The 22,933-nt window shown below is 32.0% G+C and overlaps 1 protein-coding gene and 1 long non-coding RNA gene across 4 annotated transcripts in view; one reads left to right on the forward strand and one right to left on the reverse strand.

The window, feature by feature from the left end:
• The window catches only part of LOC143223638 (uncharacterized), a 71,780-nt gene extending 53,101 nt beyond the window's left edge, over positions 1-18,679 (forward strand). For all 3 annotated transcript variants that reach the window (XM_076451841.1, XM_076451842.1, XM_076451843.1), the window contains exons 5-12: positions 4,762-4,904; positions 5,739-5,954; positions 6,242-6,319; positions 6,501-6,574; positions 7,079-7,222; positions 8,384-8,490; positions 9,143-9,190; positions 12,269-18,679. In XM_076451841.1, the coding sequence (XP_076307956.1) occupies positions 4,762-4,904; positions 5,739-5,954; positions 6,242-6,319; positions 6,501-6,574; positions 7,079-7,222; positions 8,384-8,490; positions 9,143-9,190; positions 12,269-13,246 (1,788 nt within the window). In that variant the 3' untranslated portion in view covers positions 13,247-18,679. The remainder of the gene's footprint in view (positions 1-4,761; positions 4,905-5,738; positions 5,955-6,241; positions 6,320-6,500; positions 6,575-7,078; positions 7,223-8,383; positions 8,491-9,142; positions 9,191-12,268) is intronic.
• Positions 15,631-21,105, reverse strand: LOC143223640 (uncharacterized). Its single transcript, XR_013012988.1, has 2 exons — positions 20,969-21,105; positions 15,631-19,583 (listed from the first exon to the last, which is right to left on the reverse strand). It is a non-coding gene; the product is annotated as an uncharacterized LOC143223640 (long non-coding RNA).
• Positions 21,106-22,933: the final 1,828 nt, after the last annotated feature.

Below are 22,933 nucleotides of genomic sequence, written 5' to 3' on the forward strand. Positions count from 1 at the left end.
TATGCCATTATCACTTATCTTCAGTTATATCTACATGCCATATTATTACAATTGAAGTAACGTCACCATTTTATTTAATCTTGGGATCTTGCTAACAAAACTTTCAGAAAGCGTAACCATTGTGGTCTTTGATTATTGTAAAGACTTGGTATGATATGGCCGTTGTGAGATATTAATTAACCCTAACTTCAGGAATTCCATATGCGTATGTATAATTATGTTCTTAATTATGCTAATCGTATTGTAATTTTTTCGTTTTTGACATGAGTGTTCTCGTCAATTTCCTAAGTTACGATTTAATTTTAAAACTATAATAATTCTGTTTATATCGTTGTGTTCTGCCTTCCGTACTTTATTAACTGGAGACTTTTTTGTTGTTTCAATTGATTTAAAGATCTCAAACTTTTATAACTTGAAATATAAAACTTTCATATCACTTACCCTCTTTCAACGATATTTAAACATGGGAGGTAATTGTGAGTTATGAAACAACTGACCAATAAAGACGAAACAACAACAACAAAGCTTCGTGTATCTGTGTTTGGCTAAACTTTTATAACATAACAATTATACTATATTTCGTTAGGCTTAGTTTTAACACTTTTATCGCATTCTAAATTACTTCAGCTCTACTTTACAAAATAACATTTAAATGTATCTAATCATCAGAGAATGAGAGATACTGAGAAAACAATGTACTAGTTCCTTGAACAGGCTAGTGACATTAGATAGATGAACTAAAAATATTTAAATAATATAGGCCTAATAAACAGTGAAAACTGATAAGAACGTTATTGCTAGGAGAAATACGGTCTTCAGTTGTAGTATACTGAACTTAACCATTTCCAAAAAATCTAAATATCTTTCCTACTAGTTTTAATACTCAACTTATTAGGGGCAAAACACAAGAATTGTCATCCAGATTTCTGAAAGTCTGAGAAATATATCTGATGCAGACGAGGCCCTTCGTCGGTACCAGGTGTATTATGAAGCTGGCTATTACATATTACACAAGAAACACGGTAATGGTTGAGGCCCTATTTATATAATGAAATTGCATGAACTTGGGTTAACTTGATGAAGCGTAATTTATATCAGTTTTATACCAGAAGTAGAGTAAGAATAACATTTATTTTAACACTAATTATTCATTATTATTATTAACTTTTACTTCAATTATCCGTCGTTCAGAAGAACTGACCAATCAGTAAGCTTGTTTTCGTGTGTTCAGATCGTATCAGAAATTGAGATAAAACTCCAGATTCGAGAGAGCTGATGAAATGCTAACAAACAACTTTGTCAGTATTAGAAGGTAAGCATCATCATAAATACTGACAGTCAGTCATACTGATAGTCATGGGTATCCACAAAAATGTTTATTGTGAGGGGCAAGGTAATATGAAATTATCGATTGAATAAAATATCCATATACACATTCTGAATAAATAAAATATTCCAGAGGGAGAGAGGGAAATGCTCCCTCTTCCTTCCCTTCTGCGGACACCCACGTTGATGCTTTGACAAGGCTTTAGCTCCGATTTCATCTAACTAGAAGTAAACAGTCGTATCATTGAGATATTTATGTATTTTTAAGCTAGTGGACACTAATTAGTGTCCTGTTTATCATTTGCTGTTACGTTGTATTAAGAATGAAGTTTCTTAGTGTGTGAGAAGATTATGCATCTGGTGAAGCTTTTGGAAGAAATATGAATAACAAAATAAAAGGTATTTTTAGTCTTTCTCAGAAGAAGAAATCGCTGCAGCTAGTTCAGTTTCACTAAGAGTAACACACAAGCCAGATTCACTGTTTCGTGTATATCAATGAAACGCGACCCGGAAAGACATCTATCAGATCAAACGCGGTTATTTAGTCTAAAGGGGTGTTATCCCAACATTTGTCGTTTGTAGACTATGTAATATATATGAACTATTTTAAAGAGAATTAGATATCTAGAAAATATGTTTACAACGTGAACTGTCTAGAAAATAGGTAGCATGGGCGTCGATAAAACTGAAAGGGAAGTTACTGTTAGGTACATTCTGTGGAATCAGCGTGGGTAGCCGTAAATCTGTAAGCTTTTATGTCTTAACTCGGAAAAAAAAAATGTATATAATATGAGTATAAAGCACTGTTTATTCAAGAGAATAAAACCACAAAGTGTAGTCAACGTTGTTATGAAAGTCTTGCTGTACTCAGGGAGTGTGTAACAAGCACTTTATTACCAGGTCCGACTGAGTTTTGAGAGACAGCTAAGGTAAGATAAAAACTTATTTTCTTACGAATTAGAAAACGCTTTATAAAATCAGTTGGAAGAAACATGAAAAGAAAAGCGAAAGAAGAAAATTTTGGTGAGGAAAGGACAGATTCCCGAAGCAAACCACTTATATCAAAGGTAGATAGTACTGACACTCATAAACCTAACATCCATCACTCCAAAACTTCAAACCCCTTGGGAGACATCTGTGTGAAAGAGGAGTGTATCTACCCAGATAAAAAAACTTCGTCTTCAGATAAAAATTTGTCATAATGGCATGATTTGAAATTTAATATGAAGTAAGTACGTTTTGTGCTTTAATATTTATTGGTCTAAACTTCCAACTATTTTTATTTGCACAAGGAAAGGATCATAATTGGTTTATCGAGTGATATGTATTTTTTCTTTTGTTTTTATATGCAACTTTAGGTTTCAAAATTTTTCTGTGCTCTGCATGATATAAGTTCCACAAGAAGATTTCTCGGGGACCATTCGTCTAATAATGTAATCTGTACTTTGGTTTCAGGTGATGTTAAAGGGTTAGGGTAGTGGTGCACACAGTCCGGCCCGCGATGTCCAACGGGAAAGTCAAACATAGAGAGTACGCGCGCTTAGAGTTTGCGTCTGCGCGAAGATTAAGTGCTATAGAAGAATATGCATTAGATTAGATACTGAATGGTTCCATATTTGTGTCGAGCAATAAAGAAAATTTAATAACCAAATCTTGTTAATGCATAGGTATTTAATCATTGGTGCAATGACGTAATATTTCCGTAATTACGAAATATCACGCGTTCCAATTGTTCTTCGAGATTTACTTATGAGCCCTATTTTGATATTATTTCGTAACAAAAATGACAGCTAATCGTAAAAGAAAAGTTGACGACGAAAACCGGCAGTTTCATGATGATTGGACTGCGCAATACTGTTTCGTTCAACAACAGAAGAACGTGATTTGTCTGCTGTGTCATTCGACAGAAGCAGTGGCGAAGGTATCCAATATAAAGCGTCATTATGAGTTGAAGCATAAAGATTTCCACAACATTGTCGGTGATGAACGAACAGCTCGAATCGAATCTCTGCGACAGTCGCTGAATCACCAGCAGAACGTTTTCTCAAAGCAGTCAGAAGATTTAGGTGCAGCATGTGAAGTCAGTTACGATATTTCATTGATGATATCGAAATCTGGCTGACCGTTCACTGATGGTGATTTTGTCAAGCAATGTATGATTACTGCATCGGAAACGTTGTGTCCGGAAGCAGTTTGTAAGCTACTCATGGTGGCTTTGAATGGTATGACAGTTCAACGAAGAATTTCACACCTCTCAGCAGACGTGACAAGGCAGCTTACAAACAAAGCAGCCAACTTTGTCTACTTCTCTTTGGCAGCAGACGAGTCGATTGACATCAGTTCAACAGCACAGCTACTAGTTTTTGTTCGTGGTGTGTCGTCATCGTTTGATATCACAGAGGAACTAATCGGCATGTGTTCCATGAAGGGTCAGACAACTGGGTATGCTCTATTCGAGGGAACAGTACGACTGTATAGTAGCGTTTCATTGGATTTCACGAAACTGATAAGTGTGACAACTGATGGAGCACCAGCCCCTGATCTATAGTGTCTACTTAAGTGTGCCATTAAAACACTCTAACCCAGTGGTGCACAAACTTTTTGAGTCAGGGGCCATAAAGATTAAAATCGTCCTACAGTTGTTTCACATAAAATGGACATCACATTTAAGAACACACACACATAACTACTACATCAAACAGTTTGCACATTATTCTAAGAAATGTTGTGATACGTCAACTGTCACAAAACCAGTGTGATGGATGGTGCTGCGTGTCATCTACAAGCTTAGAAATGTCTAGCTTGATGTTTGACGTTGAGAGACCCAGAACTGCTTTCAGATCAACATCAGTCAGTTGATTGCGAATGTTGTTTTTGTTCAGTTTCGTGTGCGAGAAAGCCTGTTCGCAGCAGTACGTGCTGCCAAACATGCTGGGGTGGACAAGTGCATTCTCTTTCAGATTAGCAAAAACTAGTAGCTGTGCTGATGAACTGCGCCAATGATTAAATGCCTATGCATTAACGAGATTTGGTTATTAAATTTTCTTTATTGCTCGACACAAATATGGATCCATTCAGTATCTAATCTAATGCATATTCTTCTATAGCACTTAATCTTCGCGCAGACGCGAACTCTAAGCGTGCGTACTCTCTATGTTTGACTTTCCCGTTGGTCATCGCGGGCCGGACTTTATGCACCACTGCTTCCAGATATATCCATGTACAATTAGCCTATAAGAATGATTAAAACAACCTGCAGTATTAAAGTGAAACTAACTTTGTCACAAACACTGAGCATAAAGTATTAGTAAAAATTGTGTTGTTAAACATTGTGTGAATACTTTGACTGACTTCTTCGTTTTGATGAATACTTTTATCCTAGTAATAAAGCTAAGTTATTTGTTTATTAAACATTAAAATACTTGTAACTTTTAGCTCGTAACCATTCGAAGGTGTGGACACTCAGACTGTTTCTTCTTCATGGAAGTTGGTCGTTCAGCATCGACTGGAGCTGGTGAGCTGTGGATGCAAACAGAAGATACTCTGATTGCACAGAACATGCATGAAACCATCTTAAAGTAAGTCTTTAGTGTCTAAATTCCTGTGAGAACAATTCTACTTCAAACTATCATAAAATGTACATTGGAAACTGATGATGATCTTCTAGTGAGATTCCTTATGCTTTGATATCTTACTTATGAAATATTTCCCAGATTGAATCTGTAGATGAAGTTCTGCCTTTCTGAGATGCATAATTCTGGTATTAAAAAAGCATTCCATGTAACTTGTTGATATACATTCAGGGAGGAATGTTCTTTGTTCAATATTCTGTTTGTGAATCTTAAGACAATATATATAGGATTGTGTGTCGATATATAATTTGTTTCATTTGATATTCATTTTCACTTTGTGTGTGAGAAACAATTTGTTGAATGTGCTTACACACTTGTAACAAAACTCGCTTAAAAGTTCTGTCTCATGTTAAATAAAAACAAATTATATTTCATAATTGACTTTTGAAAAAAACATTGTATGCTATGGTAATCTGTTGATACTTCTAAGCTTACATTTTCAGGCCTTTTTGACATGAAGCAAATTTAGAATAAAAAGTATAATTCATAAGTTTTGGCTTTTTACATCTCAGGATAAGTACATATTTAAATCATCTGCACAATTAAAGAGTATGAAGGATAAGTTATATGCACTTAAAATATGTTCCATTGAAGTCATGGGAAAAATCTCAAATTCTGTGTTTGTGAAAGGGTTATTCACTTTGAATCCATCTAACAATTTGCTGTGGATGTTTTTTGAAGTTGCTAGGACTGCATTTTGTCTTACATCAGAATATTTTAACTTGGGTCTTTGTAGTAATGTTTAGTGCTCATTATTTAAGATCTTATTACTTGGAATAGTGCCATGAAGTCCTCAAGAAACAATGAAATATCTCGTCCAACAAATCGTGTCAGGAGTTCATCAAGCTCCGAAAGTAGTAAGCTTGGGTCCTCCTGGAGATCATCTATCACATCAGAATGGGCATCCACTGGAACTTCTCTAACTGATGCTTGTGATCATCTTGTGTCTCGAACGAAACACCTAAGTGAAAGTCACAGTGAAGCTGGGAATGCAAGGTAAATATTTGAAACATATTTCATGTTATGATTATTAGTCTTCTTACTTTCTTACTATTTGAAATCAAGAAATGTCAACAAAGGGGAGAATCCTTATGTCTGTCAAACATTTGTTTATCTGATAATTTTTTTTTATAATGTAAATTACTATTTGTTGTTATGTTTATTCATATTGAAGAGAAACAAGTGTAATATCATAATGTGGATACTGTACTTGAGCTGTTTGCTTTCATTAGATTAAACACAGTGTATATATCATTTTACCATACCTTGTTCGTTACTTACAGCCTTGGTGATGCTTGTTCATTGGACAGCAATCTTTCAGTGAATGATCCAGAAAATAACCAAGTCAGTCAGATTTTCAGGTATGTAAGGTTCATCCCAATATGATGTAAATTTTGTCGCCACTCGTTTACCAGTTTAATGTGTTTCAGTTTATAGGTGAATCAAATGCATCTGTATCCCAGAAATATATGTTCCTATGTGTCCTTATTACTTTTTATTGTAAGCCTTAAAACTATTGTTAAATTGGGATTTCTGTCATAGATTATCCAGCAGTTCTTCAACAGAGTCTCATCCTGTATCTTGGGAAGACTATCTACCCATGGATCCAACAGTAGGTATGTATGTGATCTTGAAATCGGCTGAAAATTATTTGTTACTTGTATTTGTATATTTTGAATTAATTTAATTATTTTATTCTTCTGTGTCTTACAAGGTGTCTTAAACTTGGTAAGGAGATTTTGATACACTGTAGCAGATAAAAAAATAAAACTTAAGATTTAATATTAACGGATATTCTGAAAAATAGTTAATGAATTGTAAGGATTTCACTTACAACCAGTAAGAATAGCAGATGCTCTTAGTGTTAAAATCATTTTCAACAAAGTTTTTCTATCTGTGTAACCAATATATATAGCTACAAAGAGTCTTGCATAACAGTGTAACAGTTGTAAATCATTGTAATACTTACACTACTTTAGGTTTAACTATGAGTAAATTCTTAAATTCAAGCATTTAAAATAAATGTCTGGTAATCAGCTTATTGACCACAAACTGTTTCATATGGTAACCTGTATAAAATGATGTTCATAACCTCTCAAAATGTTTTTCTGAAAACTTAGATGCAACTGATTACATGAATATGACAGCAGCCACAACAGAAGGTAAAGTGAATGAAACTAAATTCTCTCCATGTGTCTCCTCTATCAGTCAAGAAGGGTATATGGAAATGAGTCAACTTTTGTCAGCAATGACTTTGGAGTCAAGTTAGTGCTGTATCTGTATATTGTCTGTTACTTTCATCAAGTATTCTAAAACTACTTAGTTCTTTTATTCATCATTTCTTTCATCTGTATTTTTCTGCAAATAATTTCCTTTGAAAGTTGTATTTTGATGTGTATATGGATTTTTCAAAGCCATTGCTTCTTAACCCACAATGTTGTGGTATTTCTAATCTGTCACTCTGTAACTGTCTTTTGTACCCACCATGTTACAACTATAACTTTCATACCCACCATGTTTCAAGTATATCTTTTTTTAGCTTGTCATGTTGTAACTATATTTTAGTAAACTACCATGTTACAACTATAACTTTCTAATCCGTCTTGTTAAAATTATAGCTTTCTTAACTCACCTTATTACAATTAAAGCCTTCGAATCCACTTGTTACAATCACTTTTTTAACCTACCGTGTTACAACTATATCTTCGTAAACCATCGTGCTAAACATACATCTTTCTAACCTATTATGTTACAGTTATATCTTTGTAAACATCATATTATTATACCTATACCATGTAATCCACCATATTACAACTATATCATGTAATGCACCATATTACAGTTATATCTTTGCAATCTACTGTGTTACAACATTTTTTTAACCCACCACGGTAGAATTATAGCTTTATAACCAACCATGTTACAATTATATCTTTGTATGCTACCATATTACAATTACTTTTATTTGTATGCTACCATATTACAATTACTTTTCTTTGTATGCTACCATATTACAATTACTTTTCTTTGTATGCTACCATATTACAATTACTTTTCTTTGTATGCTACCATATTACAATTACTTTTCTTTGTATGCTACCATATTACAATTACTTTTCTTTGTATGCTACCATATTACAATTACTTTTCTTTGTATGCTACCATATTACAATTACTTTTCTTTGTATGCTACCATATTACAATTACTTTTCTTTGTATGCTACCATATTACAATTACTTTTCTTTGTATGCTACCATATTACAATTACTTTTCTTTCTAACCTATCATCTTGGAACTTTTTTTTCTAATTATAGCACCATTTTGAACCTGTATTTTTAAACTTCACTTTAAGTATTTAGATATGAATTCATTCGTTTATTTGTTCTGAGAAGAATTTTAGACATGGTTCTTTTTCTTACATTAGACAACAGGTACATGAAAGTAGATGTTCCATTTAAACTGAAGAGAAGTACGACTGATTTTTGCTCAACAAAAGTACATCAAAGCAGTGAGGAATTCCACCTTGATAAGGTCAGTTCTAAAACTGATTTGACAAAGAAACTTACAAAAGATTTTCAAGACATGAAAATCTACACACAATAGTTTTTATTATTAATATCTTAACTTATGTGCATGTATTTCTTTCAGTAACTACAAAACATATCAGAGTTAAAGTATTATTGAATATACTGATGAAAAACAGAATATCTGAAGAAAACAGTTTATGTAGTTGAAACTGGTGGAGTTAATATATTGTATCATATTGAGTAATTTTGTGTTTAAATACAGTTGTAACACTCAATTTTTGTGTAGAATAGAAAACTGTTCATAGTATTTATGTATACAGTTTGATTTGTTTAACTTGCATATTATTATTGATACTGTGATGAACCCATAAGGAATTTTGGTTATAAATAGCTTGAAAAAAATTTGTTTGACACTGGTGGGGTCAGTAATTCTGAGGTAAATCAGTTATTTGTAACTTGCTTATCATATGACTGTTTCACATAAAAAAAAATTTTTTTCATGAACTTTTGAGCTATTCAAGTTTCTCTTAATGTCACTTAAGAAAGCTTACAGTTTATATTTATGTCAGAAGACAACATTGTCAAAAGTGTGACACCTGAATATATATTTAATATCATCAGTATATTTCTTTTAATAAATCTTTTGTTCTTTACAGGTGAAATCGTTCTTTTTACCACTTAATAAGTACATTGGTAAACACCAGGTATGTTGTGTTAGTGATGTGCTTTGTTGTATTTTGAGTTACAAGTGCTGTACAAAATAATATAAACTCTAACAAATGTTAAGTAGTTATTGATTTTTTCTTTATATATGTGTTAATGTTTCAATGAAAAAATATGAATCTTTATTTTGAAGACCATGCTATCAATATTAGAAGATTTAAACCTTCATTGTCTTGTGTGAGTGCATAAGACATATATAGCACTTTAAAATTAAAGACAGTTACTGTAGGGAAGAGATTATGATGCCTTCTGTACTGAATAGATGAGCATGTTCAATGATAAGACGAAATCTCATGGCTTGCAGATTCTGAGTCAAGTGCCCTAATTACCAAATGGCTATAGAGAATTGATATTGGCTTACTATAATTATTTGCCAGTACTAAACCAACTAATTTAATGAATTATCAGTGTTAGATACAAGTTGTATCACATTAATATCTTGTGACAAGGGAAGGGTTTGTTTTACTTTAAAGTTACTACCAGTAGAATTAAAATTATTTTCTGAAATATGCTTACTTTCAATAAGGGATGTCTAACTAGTTATTGTAGCTGTTCTTTGTCACCTGATAAATATTAAAACTATGAAAAAAATAACAAGACCTGTAAATAACATTCTTGGTCGACTTTTTAAGTATCAAATAACAACATTACTACCAGGGTACAATGTGATTTTACAAACATTTTACCTGGCTCGGCATGGCCAGGTGGTTAAGGCACTAGACTCGTAATCTGAGGATCACAGGTTTGAATCCCCATCACACCAATCATGCTCTCCCTTTAAGCTGTAGGGATGTTATGTGACTGTCAATCCCACTATTTGTTGGTAAAAGAGTAGCCCAAGAGTTGATGGTGGGCAGTGATGACTAGCTGCCTTCCCTCTAGTCTTACACTGCTAAATTATGGATGGCTAGCGCAGATAGCCCTCATGTAGCTTTGCATGAAATTCAAAACAAACCAAACATTTTACCAAAACACAAGTAGAAAAATGGAATCCAGATTCAAAGAACACAAAAAGTCACCTTCACACATTTTCAAACATTGCAAATCAAATAAACACAACATAACCATAGAAAACACCCAAATACTAAATAAAGAAACAAACATAAATGCAAAATTAAAGAAGCCTTACTTACACAACAACTCAAGCCCAAAATAAACCACTACAAAGGAACACCTATATATTAATAAATATATCCAACATCTAAGCACGCCCTCTACATTCCTACACTCAATTACACAACTGCCTTCAAACATGTGGTCAGCTACCAGTCAGTAACCCTTTCTTTCTTTGTGAACCTGATGATGACCGAAGAAGGTCAAAACTTTGTTCACTCCTCTACTAGTGCTTTCTCTATCCATACCAGCCTTTTTTAAATATATAAACTTCCACCAATAACAATAATAGTAATGAAGTTAGAGAAAAAGAAACTAGGAAAGAAAACCAAATCAATTAGATTACTTAAAAGAAGAACATTAGATGGTTATCAAAAATAATGTTCAATCACTAATAGAGATCAAGTGAGTATTTTAATTTCTTTTAATAATCAAATATCTTTTTATATATCTAGGGTCTTTAGTCTATTAAAAAACCTTCTCAACTGTGTGCTCAACTTCATATTGTAATACTTTCTTTTTTACCTTTGATAAGATTACTTCTGCGAGTAATAACACAAATTTGTTTTACATGATTATAGAAACCTTTGTATTCATTCATCACCACTAGGAGAACCTCATGTTAGTCTTTAATGTAATAATCACTTTATCTAATATTCACTAGATGACATGAAAGCTAGTGAATAAAACAAAAATATAGCTGCGCTAAACTATCAAATGAGCATTATAAAATTGTAAATTAAATATAGAACTTTTTACCTCATAAACTGTTTAACAGTAAATGCTAACTAAGCTTTAAGTTAAGAGCATCTCAATCAAACAGCCGTTCATAGTCGGATATTTTATAATAAAAGCCACATTTTAAAAAGGTGTTTTATAGAACTTTATACCATTGTTTATTCAAATGCCCTGTAGGAAAGTCATAGTCATTCGTTGTTAAGTGTTTCACAGTAAATGTATAGCTTTGTTTAAATTATAAGAATCCTTTTTTAAACAACCAATATTCTTTAACGTTTAGTGTATAACAATTAGGAATAGTATGTTTTAAAATGGCTGTTTACAGTCAGTTTTTCAAAAATATTTATAACATCGTTGGAAAGCTATGTTTATAAAATAGCCATCCTTAGACACTTCTTATTAATAATATCATAGTTAACTTTAAAGGCCTGCATGAAGCAGCAACTGTTCATCTCTTAAATACAGATAAAGGATTGAATAAACATAACAAATAGGCCTGTTGCAATATTGTGGGTAAACAAGCCATGATTTTATCTATAAACAGAAATAGTACAAGGCCCTTAAGAAATTGTTCAGAAATTACTGGAATGTATGTTTATTAAAAAGAAAATACTAGTCTTTGCCTGTAAGAGATTGTAATTCAATTCTTGGTTTCTGTTGCTTTATAGTGATCAGAAGTAGTTGCTACTGTTGAAACATTTAGCTAGTGTTAATAGAAAACAACGAAATATTATTTATTTTTCTACATAATCAAGTGAAACTATTCTTAAGTGGGAATATTGTAAAATATTCATTCCAGTCCTTTAATGGAACTTGAATATATGTCCAATAAACTTTTAATTTGCTGTTTTTCAGTAAGACTAAGAATCCATTGTTAATCTCAGAATAATCCAGTTACAATTCATAAGTAATGAAAGCATTAATTAAGAGTCAATGTAATCATTTGTCCCACTTTCTAACTGAAAACAAGATAGCAGTTTGAATAGACCAACACAAAACAGGTAACCATAATCTTGAGTAAGCTTTTGTACAGTAATCTTGGAGATAAAAGTGGATGTTATTTTTCAGCATTACAAAATTTCGAACAGAGATAACTTCCAAGACCCAGGTTTTAATAATTTAATCCAAATACTTGTTTGTGCTATGCAAATAAACTTTATTAAGCTGTAAAAGAAGTATGATGTAGAATAATTTTCTCTTTATTATAGTTACAAAGGAGTTGTTCCAATCCAAGTGTGGAAATTCAAAACAACTTTTCATGTACAGCGCAATTTGGAACATGTAAAACACTCAAAAAATCTCAAAGCACACCTACACTGCTAACAAAAGCTGTGCAGAAGAACGGATCAGGTGAGAATAATAAAAATGATGAAAATCTGATGGAGATGGATTATACACAAAATGCTTCAGCTACAAAAGCTGACGATGACAAGAACCGTCATGTGCAATCATCATCACGAGGTCCAACACCTCTTTGTTTACTTCTAAAACTTGCTAAAAAACATGAAAATGTTGTTCTTCCTTTTTCTCTTTCCAAATTGAGAAAATCTTTGAAAAAGAGGGAAACATTGACTGTGTTCAATGGCAAAAAAACTCATATTTCTGAAACTGACCGTAAGGCACAAACTTCTGGCACACTTACAGATATCAGTGTTAGCATCGATGCTAGTACTTCACCAACTAGTCAGAAACTTTCCAGTGACTACCTAAACATGAAACATGGCTGTTGGCAAACTTCAGATTACATATCCATGTCTAAAGAAAATGCTTATACAGGATCAACAAACCAACCATTATACCAAGGCTTAAAATCTTTTAAAAGCAACTCGGAATATTTGGCAATGAATGGACAGGAAGCTTTAACGGATGATAACTTGTATCAGATGATGTACATAACTAAAGATAAGAGCTGCTGTGGAAATGATAAAATGCATGATTGTGAAAACAACAATTCAAATTTTGTATATCAAAATAAAGTTAATCTATGGGGTTTCTCAAAAAGTTCCAAATCACAACAAAATAATGATGTAAAATACAATTCATTTTCACCAACCTCAAAATCAAGTAACTCAAAATTTCTTGCACAGAGTAAGAGCACTGAATTTTATCAATCGGTTGTAAACACTGAACTACCAACACAGAAGAAAAATGCTGAATCTGACCACAAAAAAACCTGCAGTCATTAGGCCTAGCATTGGATAATTCATTGTTTTCAGCATCTCAGCAGGTTTGTTCTCATATTAATGAGAATTCAAAGCAGCCTGCTAAATGTATTCAAGTTTCCAAGTCTTCTAATAACAATACTGTACAAGGAAAAGGAGGGGATTATGTTCTTTTATCTTCAAGAGAGTTTTCCAGTCCAGAGAAAACAAACTTTCCAAACTCGTGCCTCTCTCCTGTAACTCCTTCTATAAACAGTTGTTCTTTTTCTAACTGTAATAGAGATGATTCACCTGTCACTGGGAGTAGTAATGAATATATCAGGCTGAAAAATGAAAATATTAGTAAATCCTGTTCTAACAATGAACCTACATATACAACACCAACAAAACAAAGTGCTATTTCATTAAGAAAACCTGAACATGTAACAACCAAGCCTTTGCCCCAAAGGAAAAGTTCATTTCCAGTGCCATCTAATTTCTTGAATCAAACATCGTTATCAAGTTCCTCTTTGCATCCCACCAACAGTTCTGCAGTTAGTTCACTACAACCTGATGCTGGTAGCAGTATTTCTCATGTACCAACTTTGACACACAGCATGAGTTTTACAGGCCCATCAAAATCCTTTCCACTAATCAGACGACAAGTTAGTTCAGTTGAAACCAGCAAATCTAATGATCTCTGTCTCCTTGAAAGTCATCAACCAATCGAGAAAAGTCTGGGATTGAAAATCAACTATGCATTACTAGATTTAGCACCAGCTGATTTAGAAAGGGAAAAGATTCTGTCATCACGAAACACAGCTAGTCAAACCCCTGCTTCTGAATCTGGAAAAGATATTCCTTTGTTTTATGCTCAGATTGATTTTGCAAAGTCTGAAGATTTGAAAAATGCATCACTTGGTTTAAAAGGTGGAAAAAGTTGAAGCAGAAGTGTTGCCTCTTCATGAGCTGTTGACAGTTTGATATAAAGTCCATGTTCAATGACTAGATGTGATACATATATATATATATATATATATATAAAATAGTATATATATCATTATTAAAATAAACTTTATGATGATGTATTGGAATAGACTTTCTGGTATATAAACAAAAGGCATTGATTTATAAGTAATGAATTATTTAACTGCTTATCAGATAATGTCTACTTAAACCACAAGTACAAGTAGATTTAGTAGCATTTCTCTGCTCCTTTAGATACACATATCTTTGTGTTGGTAAAAGATAAATGATAAAAATGTCCTTAAAAATGTAATGCTTCCAGTAAAATACTTATTTCTTAGCATTGCATTTTTATGGCCATGTTTTCAATGAGGATTTATGGCAGATGCATTGATTAAAGGGATGTTTCATTTTCTATACTCTTTTTATCTTTAACATTTAAATTGGCAAAATATATTGTTAACTAATTGTATGTTTCTTTACGGTTTCAGAACTAAACAAGTCATTTGGATTTATCATAGATTTAAATTAAGATGTTGTTGTATTTTTCTTAAATCATTTATCCAAGTTTTTGAATTAATTAAATCTTGTTACCTTGTTAATGAAAATTCAAATTATACAAAAAAAAATGGTTTATGTTATATTTCATTTTGTGTATGCATGTGCGTGTGTGTATGTGTGTATATAGATATATATATATATATTTGTATAGTCTTGTGCTACAGAATCTATTTTGTACCAGATATATATGCATATATTTTTCTTTTTAAATATCCTTAAATACCTTTAAATACAAAAGTACAAAATTAAAAATTAAGGAAATGTTATTAATAACGTCTTGAAACACGATAGTTTATTTGTAAAATTGAATAATATTAAAAGTAAACTTCAGATATATAATTAAGAAACAACAATGGATTATAATTATTGTTCAGCATACATATTTTAGTATTAATGTTTGAAACAAACTTTCCTTGCTAAGAAACAAATTATTAGTAAAATATGTATACAACAGTCAGAGGATAATATTTAAAGAAATTGTTTTATGTTGCTTTCAGTCATTACAGATACTAACAATTATATAGCATGTAAGTTACACATGAATAATAAAATTGAAATTAGTCTTGTAGAGCAGAAATTTAAATGTAGTGTGTTGTTTTATATATATATGAATTTCCATTGTTATTGATATGTATATAAAATTTAAATATATATAAAATTATGTTAATTAGTCTTAAATAATGTTCCAAAGTGAAGATATAATAGAAGCTTCATATTTTCCTAAACTGCTTAAAGATTCCACTGTTTTGTTTGTTTGTTTTTTGAAGGTTTATTAATTGTTTAGTTCTTGTTTATACTTCATCAGCTGTTTTTCGTATGTTAACAAAAACAACTTAGTCTGTATACCACAAGTATACTTATGTATAGTAAAACTAAAGTTTTTGTTTTCTATTATACAAGAAGCTTATAACAGATAGCTTAAGAAATTGTTTAAATTATACTGTATAACTGACAACAATTACCAACAACTGAAGTTTAACTTATTTGTAAGTATTATTACGATTAATATCAATAAGTTAATTTTTTAAACTGTTAAAGTACAATTTGAATACGTATTGTTTGTTCAGACACTGACTTTTGTTTAAAGCCACAATCTGTAAACACACAGTTACAGAAGCATTCATGGTTGAAGAGACATTTTTATAATTCCTTCAGGGGTAATCATAAGCTTTATATCTTTTAATTTATACATGTTTGTAAAGAAGCATTTTTATATGAAACTTTCATCTGACCAGAAAATCTGGTTACATAATATATTTTACTAATTATGATGAGTAATAACTTTTTTTTCAATACTGAAAGTAACTGATAGCTTGAGAATTTATTACCTGCAAACATCTCAACTCTTATAACAGTAAGTTTAATATTTGTCAAAGACGTTTCATTTTGTTTTACCAAAGTGATGTCTATTCCAAAGTTACTTCTTAATGTATAGCTTATAACCGTCAGTAGCACAGTGTAGACAAGATGTAGAAAGTTCAGCTGTTGTACAGGGATAATCATTACAGTGTAAAAACAAAATATACTTAACTGTACAAGTATTGAAATTAAAGAATATTTTAAACAGTTTGCAAGTTTTTATATATCACTTTCAAGAAAGATGACATTCAGCTGTATGACATGATGAAGAGCACTAGTTTGAAATGTCTTTTTAAAATAAAGATATAAAAAACTTGGGGACTGTGTAATATATAATTTAATTTAATGGTACAGTGTGAACATGCCATACATTTTCATACTGATGTATAATACTCAACAGCTTACATAATGTACATAGAAAATTGTAAATTTAATGGAACACATGTTTGTTTCAGAAAGCATGTAATAGTGTACCCATAACCATTCTATCTTCTCTGCAAATGTATGATGCATGTGTTTGACAGAACAATAGAGACATAATACAGGCAAAATGGCTTATGGTAGAAAGATGAAAGCACAGTAGAGACAAGTTAGATCTCAATGTGAGGAATAATGCATGATATAAACAGGACATAAATTCCATCTCTGTGATGCATGAATATTAAACAGACAGTACATACAGACTGTATTAAAGTATAATCCAAGATTGAAATACAAACATTCCACCCCTTATAGTAATGTTTGGTATTTACTGTTACAGTAGCAAATATTACATTAGCTATTAACAATAAAATGTGGACAAGGAAAAATAAACTTTTGAACATGGATATATTATGTTAAATTATAAATTCTGTTAATGACTAACTGATCTTGTAGATTTGCAGTTGAATTAACACCTGGAATCCAAGTTGATCATTTCATAACATTTATATTGTCAGCTCTTTCCTTCTCCAAGAACTTTGTATTAAGCTAGACAGTACGTTTATATTGTTGTAGTTTAAAGCAAGGGTCAATTAGATATTGTTCCTAAGGTGCTGTGTGATGAACCAAGATGTGATACTGCACCTTCATGATACGATCAGTTTTGACATTACAACCCATTTGTGCAATGTTAAAACATCCTCATTCCTTTTCAAGTGTATCTTTACATACAAAACTTTTCTGTAAAACTCCATTTTTTTCTTTTTGTCTCTGAACAGATTGTACCATTTATTCTTTTACCTCTTGTGATATATCCTGCCGAGTTAAAGATTGCATCACACGCTAAATGTTATGCTTTGTTTTTGCACCTTTTCTGTGTAGACCAATTATTTTTTTTGTAACTGTTTACAAATTTTTTGTTATTGATTGAAACTCTGAGTGCACCTTGTATTTTTGCATTTATTTTGAGGAATATTTTGAATTAAACAATAGTGAAGTTCTCTGATTACTTTGGGACAAACTTTCTTATTGTCTTGCATTGAACTCCTGATTATAGGAATGTGCTCTAATGTTCTTTAAACCACATCTTTGGAACAAAAATAAATCTTTGAGCAATTTCCCATTTTTTGTACTGTTTTATTTAAAAACTTTTATATTTTAACCATGTTGAAACTTGCACTTCATTGAAACAAAAAAAGTGTGAAAAATAAACATTGAGGAGAGATGTGCGAGGCAAATTAACAGTGGGTGTGCCCAAGGTTCTTGTTTCCTGGTTTAAATGTTGTGCATTTTCATGCTTTTCCTCAAGAAATTTTCCTAATTTTGATACAATTTTAATGGGACAGATTACAAAATGGGTTCACCCTGCTTCCTATGTTACTGTACTGTTACAAAAACATGCATCAGTAGATGAAGTCCACATTTTGTAGTAACAGATTTCATACTATTTGTGAACGAATAACAATATTATAATTACTAAAGAGTATGTGGATTTAAAGAACAAAATTTGGAATTTGTTTTTTGTTTTTGTCGAATTCTAATCTAATACCATTGCTTTATTTTGGAAAGTTTATGTAAACAGTTTGGGAATGATTTTTTTCTCAAAACAAATTTTTGTATTTTTCATTAAGGTAATTCATATCAAATATATCTGCAGATATATTGTTTTGATTGTATATATTGAACACAACTTGTGGAATTTCTTCTTGTTGTTTTTTTGTTTTTTTACAAGGTGCATTTTGTGTGACATGAAATGCTTTTCATGAACTTTCACAGACTTGCACTGCTTTCTAAGTATATTTCATATTCATAATTCCCAGTAAACTTTCAGCCTGGTCTGTTCTATGTTCTCTAGATTAAACCATTTTTTTAGAAGTACAATTAATATTGACTATTTCTACTTTGAACTCTTAATTTATCATGGGAGTCTGGTTAACAATCAACCCAGTATAAATTATATTATTCTTGTTAACCTCTAACATTTTCTGTTATGCTTTCAAACAGTTTGATTTTAAATAATCTGGTTTCAGTCTCAGCTGGTTAATGTAACTAGCCATGCTTAACTGTTTTATACTGATTAAATTTGTTCCATGTGATTAATACCAATATGCTAAGTTCAAACTGTATCATACCTGTGAACCTGGTACTAAATTCTTGTGTTAAAGTACAAAATGTGTTGTTGGTTAATCCACCTTAATCGTTTTAACATACACACACATCTGAATTACATTACATTGTTATCAAAATCTGGAAAACATTTGTGTTGGTTTACCCAACAAATCTCAGTTAATGCTAATCAAACCAGATGAACTATATTATGTTGGTTTACCCAACCAGTCTGTCCTTGCTGTTGACTCCTGAGTTGAGATAGTCTGTCATACGTGTATAATATACATAACTATTTTACTCGTTTTCTGTTTCTTGAGTTTATCTAACCATACAGCACATGCATTTAAAGAAATCCTACAATAGGTTGATTGACTGATTATTTGTAAATAAGAACAAAGCTGCACGATGGGCTATCTCTGCTCTACTTACCACGGATATAAGTTTGCAGACATATCACTGTGCCATTGATGGGGCCTTACTATAAGGGCCTGATTATTCATTAGGCAAAGTGCTTAGAGCCTACAGAAACTGTGGTCCATGAAAAGTTTCCTTAAAAGTTAATATTTGGTTTAAATTGTAGGGTAGCCTGGCATGACCAGGTTGTTAAGGAACTCAACTCCTAATCCGAGGGTCCGCAGGTTCAAACCAGGTGGTTAAGGAACTCGACTCCTAATCCGAGAGTCACGGATTCGAATCCCCGTCACATCAAACATGCTCACCCTTTCAGCCATGGGAGCATTATAATGTTATGATAAATCCCACTATTCGTTGGTAAAAGAGTAGCTTAATGGTTGGTGATGACAAGCTGCCTTCCCTCTAGTCTTACACTGCAAAATTAGGACAGCTAGCACAAATAGCCCTCGGGGTAGCTTTGCGCTAAATTCAAAACAAACCAAAACTTGTATAGCTTGTAGGACCTACTAACAGAAGGTGCCTAGGCCCTGCGATCGTCTTCATCTGGCACTACCTACAAAGAAATGTTTGTTACATAAAAAGTCTAATAAGTGTCTTGCATAGTGCAAAAAATGTTTCACAGAAATTTCTATTTAAGGGTTGAACTACATGCTTATGATTATAGTAATAGAAAATGCACAAAAACGTACTGCTCTTCTCAATATCGTCTGATCATATATTACAGGTGTGAACATTTATTCAGATAATTCGTTATTGGTTGATTTATTATTATGTAACATGACGTCATACATCACAAGTAGCATTTTATATGTAAACCGTCAATGTAAGCTGTTATGAAGCATGTGTTGAGAATGCATAATCAGTTAATATTTATTTCAATATTTAATTACAATGGCCTTTTCAAATGTTTGAGACAAAATGATTCAAGTTCAAGACCGTAAATAGAATTTTAGGTTAAGGCAGAGAGAAAGATATCCATAGAAAACACACAACATCCACCCTGCGTCTCACAAAATTTGCCACTTCGTTTGATTTATATTTAACATTTTGATTACTTTACCTCTGGAGAAATTAATTATAATTCTTTATCACTTTGAAAAAATATGCATGTACAATATGATATAAATATGGCATCCTGTAGTGAAAGATGTCTTTGCTTTTTATCTACATATTTTGTCAGTTCAGAATGATTAGGGGTATATTTTCATATTAGTTCACAATATACTATGCCCCTGAAGGAGTTCAGTAGAAAGTCTAAAGGCTTACGATGCTTAAAATTGGGTTTCGATACTACTGAGAAGCATAACAGTTTATTGTATTATAGGCATACTTGCATATTGAGCAATTGGCCATGGGCCCCACACATGGAAGTGCTCCCGTTATGTCTTTATCCACTAAGTTTTTGTTGTTGTTTTTTTTTTTTTATCATTATGGGGTCTCGCTATCCGAAGCTCCAAAATGACTAAGGCCGCCCCTCAGCTTTGTGAATCACAACAAACATGCGAGTTACTATATTATAACTACAAAAAAAAAGAAGATATTGTGAACTGTTTTGTGCGCTTATTTCTTAAAAGAGCCTACTGTGTTGTCTTGAACTTTGAATTTAACAATGATAGGCTTAAGGAATCAAAAGGATGAACGTATATTTTTAATACTTAATAATAGAACAATGGCATAAAACAGTTTGGGTCATTTAACTTTAGAGGTAAGTAGCGTATTTCATACTCTATTCCTATTCTGATAATGCATTACACAATCATAATACATGCCCAAACTTCTTTAATTTTCTTTGCTTTCAAGTTTATATAACTTGTATAAAAAAAACAGGTCAAAGTGACTTACAAACACAAATTTTGTTTTAACTCCTGGACATTATCACTATATTTTTATACTTAGATTGAAGAGTTAAGCCTAATAAACGACACAATGACATCTTACCTACGAGTGCATATCGTGGATGTATTACACGTTCAGTACTTTTCAAGTCTATTTTGCAAGTTGATTGAAGTTTGGTATTCGTTTTATGTATGTGTGTATTTTTGTAAGTATAATTATTTACCATCAAACGCATAAACAAATTTTAATTAATGTTTAACATTTAATCAGAATTTGATTACAGCAGATATTTTTAACGCCATCTACACATGTAAATAAGTTTCAAAACAAATGTTTCACTATACAGTAAATATCGTAAAATTAAAACCTTTACCAATGTAGGTTCAGTTCAATTACTGTATTATCCTAGCAGGGATATACTTTAAATGTAATTAATGTTAATAAACAATATTGTTATGACTGGTACTGATTTTTGTGGAATAAAGTTTTCTTTCTAAATTGTTTGTAAAGTTTTATTTAGTGAAACTACTGTATAAAAAATGACAAATACACATCCTTAGTTAAAGGATCTAAATTGTCAGTAGTAGCCTAGAAAACAGTTTTGCAAGATTGAAATGTGTGAAACCCAATTATCTCGTCACTTAAAACTGACAGTAAAAGAAGAGAAGTACTGTAAAGTGTTACTTCGGTACTAACGTATTAGACGGAGTATAATTGCATATTTAAGAAAGTAAAAAGCAAACGCCAAGATCTTCGTATCATAATCATTACAAAAAAACTTGACAGTATACCATATATCTGCAGGGTTTTGATTCTGTTTACCTCACAATATAAAACAGACTCCAAAACTGTGCTGATAAGACTTGGATAGGCAAAGAAAGCTAAGTTCACAACAGAGGATATTGCCCATGAGGAAATGCATTAGTCTTCTATATCGCGGATTATCTCCAACAACGGTGAAAGAGAAAGAAACACTTAGACAATATAGTGCATAGTTTTATATTGAGATTAATTAGGAAAAATTATGTTGAAAATCAATATAAAAGACTCGAGAGCTTTGAAACAAAAGACTTAATTAAAGTAATAATTCGGTGTTTTACATGATTTTCACACATTGGTTTGTATATTAACAAAGAGAACAAAGGGTTGTGGTAGTTCGAAATTAGAGATGGAGCTGTACTACCTGGACTGAGTACTAAATAATCTGCAACAAGACTATAGATCCTGGGAGAAGTTGATTCGTTTTTTTTGACTAGTGTTAAAAGTTCCTCTTGCGCGTACACATAAACATTAATCATCTTTCTTATAATAATTGATTTGTTTAGAATAAAAATTTTGAACTTAAATGTTAGCTCGGGGTAGTTCACAGTTTTAATATTAGATAGTTTATTTGGGAGGTATTTTTGCACTGCACGTTAAAATTAGTATAAGTGTAATGATTTGTTAACTAAAAAATTTAGTTTACTTTCAACACAAGATATGAATTCAGATTTATTCTACACGAATTTTGGCAGTCATAAATTGCGAAAATTGAATTTTAACCCTAAAATTAGGAGTCAACCACACAAATATATTAGTGGCTGGTTTGGGAAACGATTGAAACACTAAAATTGCACTTCAACGGTGAGTTAGCATTAGAGTTTTTCGAAACAATTTAACTTCATTTCTCTTCAAATCACTACTAGCAGAGAAATTATTTGAAAATGGGTACCCTGTTTTGGTTAAAATGTTGGTATGAGGTCATTCCCCTTTTCAAGGAGATTTACCTACAAAAGACCAGCTTTTACTGCTTAGTTGGTCAACATAAATAGCGTGGCATAGCCAAATGAGTTAAGACGTTCGACTCGTAATTTGAGGGCCGTGAGTTTGAATCCCAGTCGCACCAAACATGCTCGCCCTTTCAGCCGTTGGGACGTTATAACGTGACAGTCAATTCCACTATTCATTGGTAAAAGGGCAGCCCAAGAGATAGCGGTGGATGGTGATGATTAGCTGCCTTCCCTCTAGTCTAACACTGCTATGATAAGGAATCCTTATGTGTACTTCTTTACCACTTTATCCCTGACT

The sequence above is a fragment of the Tachypleus tridentatus genome, chromosome 8, assembly GCF_004210375.1.
Source record: "Tachypleus tridentatus isolate NWPU-2018 chromosome 8, ASM421037v1, whole genome shotgun sequence".
Classification (NCBI taxonomy): Eukaryota; Metazoa; Arthropoda; class Merostomata; order Xiphosura; family Limulidae; genus Tachypleus; species Tachypleus tridentatus.